This window comes from Cataglyphis hispanica, chromosome 11 (genome assembly GCF_021464435.1).
Source record: "Cataglyphis hispanica isolate Lineage 1 chromosome 11, ULB_Chis1_1.0, whole genome shotgun sequence".
Lineage (NCBI taxonomy): Eukaryota > Metazoa > Arthropoda > Insecta > Hymenoptera > Formicidae > Cataglyphis > Cataglyphis hispanica.
In genome coordinates, this window is record NC_065964.1 from 1046328 (window position 1) to 1060035 (window position 13708).

Below are 13708 nucleotides of genomic sequence, written 5' to 3' on the forward strand. Positions count from 1 at the left end.
TATGTACAAACCGAGTCGAAAAGTCCTTTATCATTTTTTTGTATAACGCTATAATGAAAGAATTATTATTGAGTAAAGTCTGACTAATCATCGCTGATCTTTAGCCGGGCGCACATTGGTGAGCCGCGCGTCTGGTAGTGTGCGTGAGCGTTCAGCTATTACACGCAGCTCATCGACGTATGCCCGGCTAAAGATCGGCAATGATTGACTAGACTTTACTCAATAATAATTCTTTTATTAAACGTTATATAAAAAAATGATAAAGAACTTTTCGACTCAGTTTGGTCCACTCTATCTGCATACGAGTTTTGTCCCCATTATTCTGGGACACTCTTTAAATATATGTGTATATATATATATATATATATATATATATATATATATATATATGTATATATGTATATATATCTATATATGTATATATACACACACGCGCGTGTGTGTGTGTGTGTGTGTATATATATATACACACATATATATATATATATATATATATATATATATATATATATATATATATAAATTGTATATTTCCTTTATCATCTTCTCCCTCCACCATCCTAAAACCTCTCCAAGAAAACATCGTTCTGTTATAAATTTTATCTATCCAATAGTGAGATTTTATCATAACATTTCATAAATAAATGTTTTTCTACCGTGACCGACTAATTCCTTTACTTTTTACATGATTATGTTCTTCATAATATGAACAACTTTTCTCATTTACGCTAAAAAGAACTCTAATTCTAAGTTAATTTATTTCAATAATTCTACATTAATATTACCTTTACAAATTTATAGATTTTAATCTTGTAGATATGTAATACCTATATATTAGAGAAATTCATCTATCGTCCTAATTTCAAATATAATGCCAATAAAACCAGCTTCCAATAAGAAAAATTACTCCGCGAGTTTATAAATCCCAATCTACTACAAATCATTCCATAAAATTTTAAGACCTATGAATTTTCATTCTTTTTTTTTATTTACGTCTAATGTTCACGTAAAGTCAAAAACATTAGTTTGTCATAGTACTTTGTAAATTAAAAGAAAAATAAGTAATTCACAATCGTTTTCAATTTTGTATAAATTCACGAACAAAACTAAATAATAAATAATCGTTACTGATAGAATCATAAACGTAAATCAAGCAATAAATAATGAGGGTCTATTCTTTATAGCTGGCTGCATTAGTTCAGAAGTTATATCTTTCTCTTTCCAATACAGAAAGAAAAAAGATAAATTATGAACTAGTGCAGCCAATTCAGCTATAAGGCTGAATCCACAATAAATGTAGTAAGCTTTTAACGTCCTGCTCTAAATTTTAAAATATGACAATTTCTGACCAATTCTAAACTTTCGACTTTGTATGAAGAAAATATCTGCGGAGTCTTTCGCCATGGGGTTGAAGACAAAAGGGTAGCCGAAAATACATACTTTCCGTAACCGTAATCGTAAAGGCTCGTTTAAGGCACGTTAAAAAATTTTAGTCGTAATCATAATGCCGTAAGAAAATTGACTAATCACAATCAAACATTCTACAACGTAATTAGAATATCTAAAGGCCATTGCACGTGAAAAAATTTTAGTCGTAATCATAAGGCCGTAAGAAAATTGGTCAATCAAACATTCTAAAACATAAAAATGTTTGAACTGTGATTGGTTGATTTACTTACGGCTTTACGATTACGACTAAAATTTTGTAACGTGCAATGGCCTTAACTGTGATTGGTTGATTTGCTTACGGTCTTACGATTACGACTAAAATTTTTTCACGTGCAATGGCCTTTACAATAGCAGTCATAAAGTCGTAGGATATGGTCATAGCGTAATCGCTTGAAGATTATTTCCGGTCGCAGTCATGCAAGTCGGTCCAATTCCTATTTCTGCGATTGCGATTTTATGACGAGTCAATCAGATAGATTACGTATAGATTTTCAGTACTTTCTGATTAGCCGTACGTCACTTTCCTTGCGACACTCTAAGTAGAAAGTTTTTATATTGCGACTGTCCTTTTCTCTAAACAACTTTAAAACTGCGACCCTATCTACGACTACGTTTACACGACATTCCTAATCGGGTTTAGAACCAATTTCACCACCTTCGATTAAGTTAACCGATAGTTAAAATCAACAGGGTGACAACTGAAATGATAAGAATGCTTGGTTTTCCTTCATCTCTATTTTCAGTTGCCACCCTATTTTAACCGTCGGTTAACTTAACCGAAAGTAGTGAAATTGGCCCTTAATAACATTTGTAGTTCCAAAACTAGCCAATCACAGTCATTCCATTCCTCAAAGGAACAACTGTGATTGGCCAGTTTTATTAAATCTGATTAAGAATGCTGTTACAGTACTCTACGAGTAAAACTGGCCAATCACAGCTATTCCTCTGAAGAATGGAATGACTGTGATTGGCCAGCCTTGGAACTGCGGATGTATTAAATCTGATTAGGAGTGTCATGTAAACGTAGTCTACGACTTTACGATTGCTGTTGTAAACGAGCCTTAACCATAATTTAAAGGCCCTTGTACAATACGAGTCGATAGCGATAAGAACAAGAAAATAGCAGTAGTGATAGACGATATCCAGTGAGAGATCTGCTTTTTTGAAAATGCAGTGTTGCAGATTTTGATAGCTTATCGTTATCATTATTCTCTTGTTTCTATCACTATAATTGTCTCGTATTGTGCAAGGACTTTAAGAGCACAAAATAGAACACAAAATAACCATACCCAGTAGTAATATACCATCATCATCAACATATAAGCGAGGAGCACACACTTTTGCATAAGCGCATAATCATAAACGTAAAGAAATTGATTGGTCCACAAATATATGTATAAGGAAATGAACCAATCAATTTCCTTATGCTTATAGTTATGCGCTTATGCAAAAATGTGTGCTCCTCGCTTTAATGTTGCATGTGGTCATGTGACTTCGACTCGACGCTAGCCGCGCACTGTGCTAGCGTCAAGAAAAAAGAAATTGGATTTTCTCATTCGTATGTTAACCGACGACTAACACTTTTTTAAAATAATTATGTTTTAAATCGATTATATTTCGTTTGAAGATGATTGTAGTGCATTTATTTTTGTTTTTTAGTTCATAATTAATTTTTAATTAATTATTTAATTATTATAGTTAGGTGCGTGGTTTCCGCTTTCCTAATTTTCTTGCGTCTTTTTAGTGAAATAATAATGCGTGTAGTGTGTCGACTGTGTCGTTATTAATAAGTGTAATATTAAAATAATATTAAAAGCGTGTGTGACAATAAAATTTAAAGCTATGAATATTTTTTTGATGACAAGACTATTACTATATATATTTAATGTATTTTATTTCTTTAATAGAAACATTTCTTGATAGAAATATTCTTTACAAATTCCTTCATTTATATTTTTTTTATCGCTGGGAGAGTCTAACGATACCTCATATTTCATAGAACTAGGTACATTAGTAAACAATACGTCGCGTTTACTTATTGTTAGTGCGCATGTACGACTTTATTCTCACGACAGCGCATCACTGCTCTGGATCGAATCGCGTCAGATCTCAAGTTCGATTTGAAACTCAATGACTCTAAACTATCATGGCGGAAAGTGGTTTATGATTGGTTTCGTGAGTCATAATCTCCATCAAAGAGTTTTTAACATTATTATTTATCATATTTTCATTATTACTACTTATTTTTCTTTTTATTTTATATAATATAAACTTATATTTCTATGATGATGATGATCAAGAATAATGTTAAAGACTCTTTGATGGAGATTATAAATCACAAAACCAATCATCGCTTTCCGCCATGATAGTTTAGAGTCATTGAGTTTCGAACTTGAGATCTGACTCGACTCGATCCAGAGTTGGGTAGAGTCAACAAATCGAATACGCTATTCGTTTCGAAAAGCGTAATAGGTCTCACGGTTACGAAAAGTGTGTGCGACCAGCTTAACCCATCGTTGGACGTACTCTTTATTAAAAAAAAAAGAAAGTAATTCATCGCACGTGACGTCCAAAGCATTTATCGATTTAATGTCAATTCAGTCACGAAAAAGAAAAATCTTCAATTTGGTATGTTGATCGTATCAATACAATTCAATTAAATTGTATCATTATTAACAAACATTTTTTCCATAAATGATCACAAAGAACAACTCACCTGCCATCGCTATGCCTTCAAAAATAATAAAATTTAGATGAAGCAATGTCCAAGATAATGCGTGATGCAAGAAGCTACGATTTTATGATTGCAACTTTTATTATAATTCTAAATAAGAAGACAGACAAGTATGATTTCCAAGCTTGGATTCTTATTGTTGCTTGGTTGTATAGGATGTGTTTTGTTATTTTTTACATTCATCGAGAGAGATTTACGGTCACAGATTTCAAAAACAATTCTAATACACTCTCAAAGGACATATGAAATGATGGGCGAATCATCAGGAAATACTAGAATCATAATTGAACCATCATGCAATGCTACTTTTCTGATATGGATTGTCACATCTTATGCGGGTGACCCCTCAACTAGAAGTGCTTTACGACGAGCATATATAGATGAGGAATTACAAACTTTAGGAATTGAAAGAGTATTCCTACTTGGTAAGTTAAATGATGATGCCAAGAGGAGAACACATGTATCGCAGGAAGCATTATTAGATGAGTCGAGACGATTCAGTGACATACTTCAAGGAGATTTCCTGGATACTTATAGAAATTTGACTTACAAACATCTAATGGGCCTTCGATGGGCAATGAATAATTGCAAACATGTTAAATACATTATGAAGATGGATGATGATATAGTTGTAAATATATATGGTTTATTAGAAAAGTTACACACAGGTATAATAGAGAAAAATTCCTTAGCTGGTTACGTCATGAAGAATATGACCCCTATTCGAGAGCCAGCCAATAAATGGTATGTAAGCAAAGCGGAATATGCGGATAATATTTATCCTGATTTCGTTTCTGGTTGGCTATACATTACAAATTCACAAGTGGCAAGTAAATTGATCAATTATGCTGAATCTTATAAATATTTTTGGATAGATGACGTATTTGTGACTGGTATTTTGAGAAAAGTTTTATATATAAAAATCCAAGATATCAGTAAGATATTTACAACAGATTATAGATATTTAGAATGTTGTATAAAGGGAAAAATAAATCTGTTAAAATGCGAATTCTTGATTGGCCCTAATGGTGGTGATGCAGAGTTGCAAGTGAAATTCAGGAAGTTTGCAAAGTTTTGTCATGCAAACTGTTTTATTCGTGCCGAAAATAATCTTGTTGGCAAGACCTGTGTAGTCGCATATAAAGAACCAAAACTGCATAAAGGTGTTTTCCAAATAAATCCAATTAAAATTTTATAAAGAAATTGACAGATATAAACATGAGATTAAATACTGTACGTGATCCGGTTGCATCAATCTTATTTTGGCTTTAAGCGAGTGAAAACACATTTTTGGTTTTCAACTATAAGTTAATCAACGTTTAAATTATAATCTAAAATCAAAAGTTTTAAATCTCGCTTAAAGCTAAAATAATATTGATGTAACCAGACTTGAAAGATTACATAGTATTTCCTTGTTTCATAAAAAATTTTCGCTTTATCTTAAGACGACTCATCTTCAATTCCTTGAACAAAATAATCTCAAATCTTATTTAAAACATAATGTTTTGAATTGTTTGATTGATTAGAATAAAAAGAGTAAAAGTTTCTTGATAATAAAGAATGAAAAATTAGGAGTATTCTTCATAAAACAAGGAAATACTATAATTTTATTTGAGAGAATATTTTCTATATATTATATTGTATACAAAATTTGTACAGTATCTTACAACATTTTTCTTATTATATAACGTTTTATAGAATTGTAGTTGTCTTTTATTTTACCTACTTACATTTTTTTAATAATTCTTATATAATAGTTGCTATCACAGTCCTATACATGTGAATAGTTTCTCTAATTTGTAATATATTAGATATACATCTGGCACAATTCATAATGTCAATATTTTTAACACAGAAATAAACAAGCTTTTGATAATATTTCATAAATCTTTTAAACAAAATTGGGCAATTTAGACATCAAATTCTTGTCCTTTAATTATCAAATTTTTTTCATAACTTTGCTTATAATTACTAAATAAGCAGAAGAATACTAAATACTAAATAGACAGAAGAAAATAAAGATTAAAATAAAAAGTTCCTCTTCCTCAACTTTTATGAATACTATATTCAGGATGAGTTAACTCTTTTTAAGAATAATTTTCAGAATTTGGCTGTTGCTAGAAAAATGTTAAAGGGTGGTATACAATGTTTTTACTAGCTACTAATTCAGTGCGCTAGCAGCTGATAAAAATGAAATATTTTAACTTGACTGAAATGAATCATGTGACAAAGTTGCGTGTGTATGCATATACATATGTATATATTATAGGATAATATACATATATGTATATGATATATATATATTTATTTATTTCTATTATCATAATAATACAACTGTGGTGTACTATAACTTTTTTGAAATATATTATTTATGAGTCTGAAGAATGATTATCTGTAAATTAAAGATTCTGTAAATATCTGTAAATTAAAAAAAAAAAATTAAGATTTGTTAATTTTAATCTATTTATATGACTTTTTTAAATGAGAATATCATATCACGATAATCGATATTATCCTTAGAAAGTTAAAAATAAATATACAAACAAATTCGGAATAAGAAAATCTTATCTATCTAATAATCTGGAATACTTAAATCATTCTTCAGACTTGCAAATACATTCCAAACAAATTGTAAGACACAGTAAGCTAGTCATAAGACATTCAGCTGCCATTAGTAGTAAGAAAAAATATATGGAATCAATGCTGTTTCTAAGCATGAACTTTCATTTTCACTAAAATATAGAGAGTTAGCACACCCTGGCTATATTAGAGATAAATATTGCAAATTTGTAGTTTTTGTAAATCAAAGTATGTATCTTGCACTTTTGCTTTGAAAAACTAACAATGCACCTAGCATTTTTCATCTTTTAAATATTATATAACTCAACTCTTATAATATTGATAAATAATATTTTAAAGATTTAATTAATTTATGTAATACAATCAAAAAGATGATATAAAAAAAGTTGTATTTTAAAGCACAGATTTCTTTCTTGGTAATTGAAAAGTGGCACCTATACATAAATGATCACTACCTACTACAAAATTTGGTATTTTTGGTAATGCGGCGCATTGGCTTATTGTAGGTAAAGCATACTTCTCTATAGGTTGGATATTGCTATAAAATATATAATCAACCGTAATCCATTTATCCTGATGTGTCGTTGCTTCCCTCTCACCATGTGCGTTTATATGCCTATAAACACTGTGCATTTTGAAGGGATGTGTTAGAGTGCCAGATGAAAATCTTACGGAATAACCTTTTACGATTTCGATCTGTGTACAACCAGTATTAATGTTGACACTGTTTTGTTGTAGCATATTTACATCACTAGATAAGGTCATATTCCCATCTCGTTTCTGAAGAGGTAATTCGCTGTTTTCCAGCTAGGCAGAAACATAAAGAGTTAAAGAGATAACTCACAATATATGCTCAATATATAATACAATATATAATATGTAGAAAAAAGTTGATAGATCGAAAAAAAAAGAAAAAAAAGAGCATAGATAAGATTCAGAATTAAAAGCACATCATAGTATCATAATATAGAAGTATCATTTTATAATTTATACTAAATGTAAAAAAAAACTTAGACATGATAGTTACTGATAATACTCATTAAAATGAACATATTAAAATAGACTTTAGATTTAGCAAAAGAAACTAAAATATTAGCCATTAAGAACATTCTTGGCATTAAGAACATACCATGACTTTACCAGTACCTTCCCTTTGCAATCTTTGAGTCAAGATGTTAAAATGCTGACAATTATCAGTAATGCATAATCGTGATGGTATCAGAGAGTTGGATAAAAAATTATATTGAGAAGGCTCCAAATTTCGTCCTTTGCCATAATACTCAAATGAACCTTCTGTTAAAAATTTATAAACTGCTGTAAACGGTTCCAAATTGAAGTCACCCGTTAATATAATTGGTAAGTATTTTGGACCCGTCCTGCAGAATTATAAATGTACATATAAAGATCATTGAATATGATAAACATGATTCGTTAAAGCATATGCTTACATTGTGTTTTCAACAAATGCAATTCGTTCTATTTCCGCTAACAAAAGTTGTGTCTGTGCTAATCGTACATCGTTACGTCTTGGATTATATAACAAATGAGTGGTTGCAACCACGACTTGTGTTTCTGGGCTATCTCTGAGGGACAATTTAGCAATTATTCCAACATTGTCTCTATTTAAAATCTCGATGCCAGCTTGATATAACTCCACTTTTGCATAATCTAATAAAACAAACTGATTGGAACGATATAGCAAGAGCAAACCATCCCTCTTATCATTAGTTCTTTTTTTATATAGATACTCATATCCAAGCTGTTTGAATGGAGTTACAAAATCTAATAGATGATCTTCCTGCATTTCCTGAAGGCATATTACCTGGAATATTTGATAAATATCACAATATTCTTTTGTTCATATTTTCGTCAAATTTGACAGAAGTAATTATAGAAACTAAGTTCATACATTTGCATCCGCTTCATGTATCTCCTGTATCACCAGAGATTTTCGAATTTTCCAATTTAAAACTTTCTTATTATGGCCCTGATACAAATATGAATGATCTTCTAACAAGTTTTGTGCAAGGATATTAAAGGATAAAAGTTTCAAAATGAAAGAATCTTCTGTATTGCTAGTCAATCTATCTAAAAATGTTTGAGAAATTATACTCTTTGAGTAATTGATAAACAGTAATATGTATATCTGTTTGGAAATTTTGAAAAAAAGAGTAACAATCTTTACTTTTTCCGAATCGTTTCCACTTCCTAATAATCTTATATCTTTCTTTATCAATATAATTTCCATGCTTTGTTTCTGCTGCATGTACATTAGTTTTAACACCGTGTGTTACATCTGCGAATGCTCCAGGTTGACAATAAACCAAATTACTTGAAGTTGTGTGGAATGGTACATCGCACATCGTGGTAGTGTTATTTTGGCCATAACATGTGCCAAGATAAGATTCCATTTTGGCTTTCATACATTTTTGATGAGATGCAGGATTATCCATAGAGATAGCGAGATCGAGATAATCGGAAACTAAAGCTTCCGGAAATGGATTCAGATATAAATTTTCTAGGGATAATCGTTGCCAAAGTGGCTCTACCATATAAAAAATCTGAGAAAAAAATTGTACAACAGGTAATTTTTTTTTTATATACGATGTAACGCGTGCGCAATGAATAATTAAATATATCAATGTAAAAAAAAGATATATATAAAATAATCTCAACACGTTATTTAATAAAACTAAATCGTATTTTCATAAAAAAAACAATATAAAGTTTGCGCGTGATTGAAAATTTATTATTAAATTTAAATAACTGATATACATATATATATATATATATTATTTTTCGTAAATGTTTAGTTTGACTCGCTCACCTTAAATCTTGATATAAAAATATACTCATTCGATGTATTTTTGCATAAAAAGAAATATTTGAAGTTATAAAATTTAAAGATAAAATAAAATCATAAAAATTTTAGATACTCTAAAAAAATAATTAAATACTACAAATGACGCTTTTGAAGATTAGAAAATCTAAGGTTATATAAAGGAATGTTAAAGGTCATTGCACGTTAAAAAATTTTAGTCGTAATCGTAAAGCCGTAAGTAAATCAACCAATCACAGTTCAAACATTCTTATTATGTTTAGAATGTTTGATTGTGATTGGTCAATTTTCTTACGGCGTTATTATTACGACTAAAATTTTTTAACGTGCAATGGCCTTAAGGGCCGTGGCACACAAAAAAACTTAAGCAGTAAAACTTAAGACGTAAGCAAATTGATTGTTCAATCACAGTTGAACAGTAAGGCCGCCATATTAAAGCTGATCGCACACACTTTTCGTAACCGTAATCATAATCGTAACGTAAAGGCCATTGCATGTTAAAAAATTTTAGTCGTAATCATAATGCCGTAAGAAAATTGACCAATCACAATCAAACATTCTGAAACATAATAAGAATGTTTGAACTGTGATTGGTTGATTTACTTACGGCTTTACGATTATGATTAAAACTTTTTAACGTGCAATGACCTTTTATGCGCATTTTCGAATAGTCACTCACGAGAAAGAGGCAATTATGATTTTCTTTCTCATTTCCTTCGGACACTTTTCAGTCTGCCGTTCCCCTTCCAGTTCTATATGTTTTAAGGAAAGAAATGAGAAAGAAAATCAGTTGCCTCTTTCTCGTGAGTAACTGCTCGAAAGTGCGCTCATGCGTGCTGTTTGCTGACTTATACAAGCATCGTGTCTGTAGCTATACATACCTTCGCATATATATGTGTGTGTATATGTGTCAATATATACATGCGGAGGTATGTATACTTATAGACGCTTTACTAATAATGCTTTTATAAATCAGCAAATAGCACGCATGCGCACTTTCGAGCAGTTGTTTACGAGAAAGAAGCAACTATAATTTTCTTTCTCACTTCTTCTGGACATGCTTTTTCTTCGAGAACAACAGGCATTTCCTTTCTATTTTTATATATAGTTCTAAACTTTTCCGAAGGGAAAGGACCAAGCATTTTTCCGTTAAAAAAAAGAAGAAAAAAACACTCATATACATATAAAACTAGATTCCTAATTTTATTGCTAAAGCAAGGGAACTATTTTTAATTGAACAAAATATAAGTTAAATTAATATACACTGTGTCGTATTTTGATTTGCCAGATATTAAAATATAAACCCGGATACAATAGGTGTAGTAAATTTTAAGCCATAAAAAATTATCAATAACAAATCATTATTCTTCTCACATTTGATTGTGATTGATCAATCTTTTAAGATGCAAATTCATAAGACGCTCGTTTCAGCGTTGCATGTGGTCACGTGACTTCGACTTGACGCTAGCATCAAGAAAAAATAAGTTTTTTCAACTTTAGCGTCAAGCATCAAATCGTACTGTTGGCTAGTATTGATGCTATAAATTCAACGCTATAAACTCTTTTCATGCGTTTTTACAATATAGAGTTAACTTTAATGACGTGACCTATTTTGACGCTAAAAATGAGTGTCGAGCATGAAAAGGCACCTTTATGCCTTGAGCCTTATTGCATCTATTGTAGATCCGGGCTAATGAGCGAATTTACTAGAAAATTTCATTGGTCCAAACCTAATAAATTCGCTCATTTTTGTAATTTTCAGCCTCACTTGAATTAATGAATCGATATCCAAATCTGAAAATAGAGAAAGTGAAGACTCTGATTATGAGTACAAAAGTGCAAACGCGAACAGATATTTTAGATCTCTTGCAGTGAACATACTGGATATTGTAAAATAGATTTTGTTTCAACAAAACAATATATATAAATAAAAGTTTACAATTTTTTTCTCTATCACATGCTCATATCATAGTATTTCATTGATATGACGATTTCCTAACCTTTAAAAATGTCATGTTTAATTATTCTTTTTAAGTATTATATATATGATTTTGTTTTTTTTTTTTAGAGTATGGAGAGATAGAGAGAATGATAATTTTTCAGACCTTTTTTTATGAAAAATACAATAAATACATTTTTATCAAGAATTAAAGTAAGCTAGTCCAACTAAACATAAGCAATTTTTCTCGAAAAAAAAATCATACACGATCACTGTACTAACCTCTAAACAATATATATATATATATATATATATATATATACACACACACATATGTATGTATACATATGTATATCGAGTGTGTGCATGCTGTTTGTCCTGCTATATAAATATGACGTAAATAAGTTGTCATTTGTGGAAGATTCGAAACAATCGACAATGACAACGATGCATAAGCAATGCGTGCGGGCAATGTGTGAAAGTAATCATGCTTACCTTTCGTGGTAGAAGAAATTTAGCTGTATGCAGATTACATGCTACATTCAATAGAGAAGCCGTGATTGTAACCAGTCGTGTCTTCGAGGATACGCTCATTTATTAGTGTAAATTTTCACGCGATCGACACACGCTCTCACTCAGTTCTATTATCCATACACATACCACCGGAAGATCTGGATACCTGCGATCTGATTATATTACTTGATAATATTGAATAATATTCTCGCGAAAGAAAATAACGAGGAATAACCTCGATTAAATGCGGTTGCGGAATACATGTACGTCCATTAACCTTGGACGAGCAACAATGTTGCTCATTTGACTTGGCTTGACTCTCTCGCTTCGAGTCGTAGATCGATTTATACTGATCTACACGTGGAACTCTAATAATAAAATTTATAAAACCGGACCGCGAAGATCGCGACAGCTTCATTTTAGATCAGCGTTGACCCTGATCTATCGAGTTTCTCTTTGTTTGTAAAATAGGACAATGATCTGTAAGGGGAATATAATGTACACAAGCAAAATGTACATTACCTAATTAGTCTCTCTTCCCCACTGTTTTCCTATTCTGCATTAAGATAAACTGGACAAATCATCTACGTCAAAATTTAATATATTTCAAGATTCATGAATTTGACATTAACACACATTTAACACAAAGCACTTTTAGCCTTTGAAAATATAAAATTAATAATTAATTTATGAGTTAAAAATTTACTCTCTGTATATAATATAATTTAAATCGTAAATATTATATTATATCAAACTAATTTTGTAGTGACTATATCACGATTTTAAATACAACGTAAAAATTTTATTTTCCAAAATTTTATTAATATGGTTAAATAGAGAGATGTGTTCTTATCATAAAACTTGTATAAAACATTTTTTAATATCTTGAGTAATTGTCGAGACATATTGAGAATTTTTGCAAGGTTTTCTTGTAAATGAAGACAATTAAACTAAATTTTTTTGTCAATGTTTATAATATATAAAAAAATTATCATTTAAAAAATTTAAAAAATTTTTTTGCGTTTTACAAATATTAGTCCAATTTCTTTTTAACGCCAAATATGACTAATAGTATGATTCGAGTGTTATATATGTAATCGAAATGTGCGAAATTTTATGCGCGATATGAATAAAATTAAAATTAAACTCTTTTTTAATTTTAAAAATTTAGGGTTTATTTTTAAAATTAGTTTATCTTCAAATTAACACTGAATTGACAATTAACTTATTAAATATCTTCAGTATTTTTTAAAGAGAAGCAAAAAGAGATTAGTTTAAAGATGACGAATTATATGTATATATGTATAGTTGTCTTGCTGTGGACAAGAATTTTATCGCAATTGAATTAATTTTTCATTAAGTTAATGGGTTTCATTAGATTTGATAGAAATGATTCTTAATGCATTAAATGTATCTATTAAAGAATAAATTTAATCAGTTGCTAATAGTAAAATTATTATATATGTATATTTTAAAAGTTAACATCAATCTGATATTAATACGTTAATTTTTTACAAAATATGAACAACACGTATGAAAATTAATTCAGGTTTTTTTCAAACATATTAAAATAAAGATAAATATTTAGATAAGAAAAGATAAAATTTACATATTTCGTAAAAGTTGTGATTGATTGTTTTTTTTTCGTCAACTA

The 13708-nt window shown here is 29.9% G+C and overlaps 2 protein-coding genes across 2 annotated transcripts; one reads left to right on the forward strand and one right to left on the reverse strand.

The window, feature by feature from the left end:
- Nucleotides 1-3584: 3584 nt before the first annotated feature.
- Nucleotides 3585-5883, forward strand: LOC126853002 (beta-1,3-galactosyltransferase 5). The gene is made up of 2 exons (XM_050598368.1): nucleotides 3585-4077; nucleotides 4156-5883. Exon 2 carries the CDS (start codon nucleotides 4296-4298, stop codon nucleotides 5379-5381), a length of 1086 nt encoding a protein of 361 aa, XP_050454325.1. The 5' UTR covers nucleotides 3585-4077; nucleotides 4156-4295; the 3' UTR covers nucleotides 5382-5883.
- A 148-nt stretch (nucleotides 5884-6031) lies between these two features.
- On the reverse strand, nucleotides 6032-12462 carry LOC126852991 (protein angel). The gene is made up of 7 exons (XM_050598349.1): nucleotides 12290-12462; nucleotides 12037-12227; nucleotides 8949-9324; nucleotides 8673-8851; nucleotides 8212-8585; nucleotides 7893-8139; nucleotides 6032-7570 (listed from the first exon to the last, which is right to left on the reverse strand). The coding sequence occupies exons 2-7, from the start codon at nucleotides 12133-12135 to the stop codon at nucleotides 7157-7159; spliced, it is 1689 nt and encodes a 562-aa protein (XP_050454306.1). The 5' UTR covers nucleotides 12136-12227; nucleotides 12290-12462; the 3' UTR covers nucleotides 6032-7156.
- Between the last annotated feature and the right edge of the window lie 1246 nt (nucleotides 12463-13708).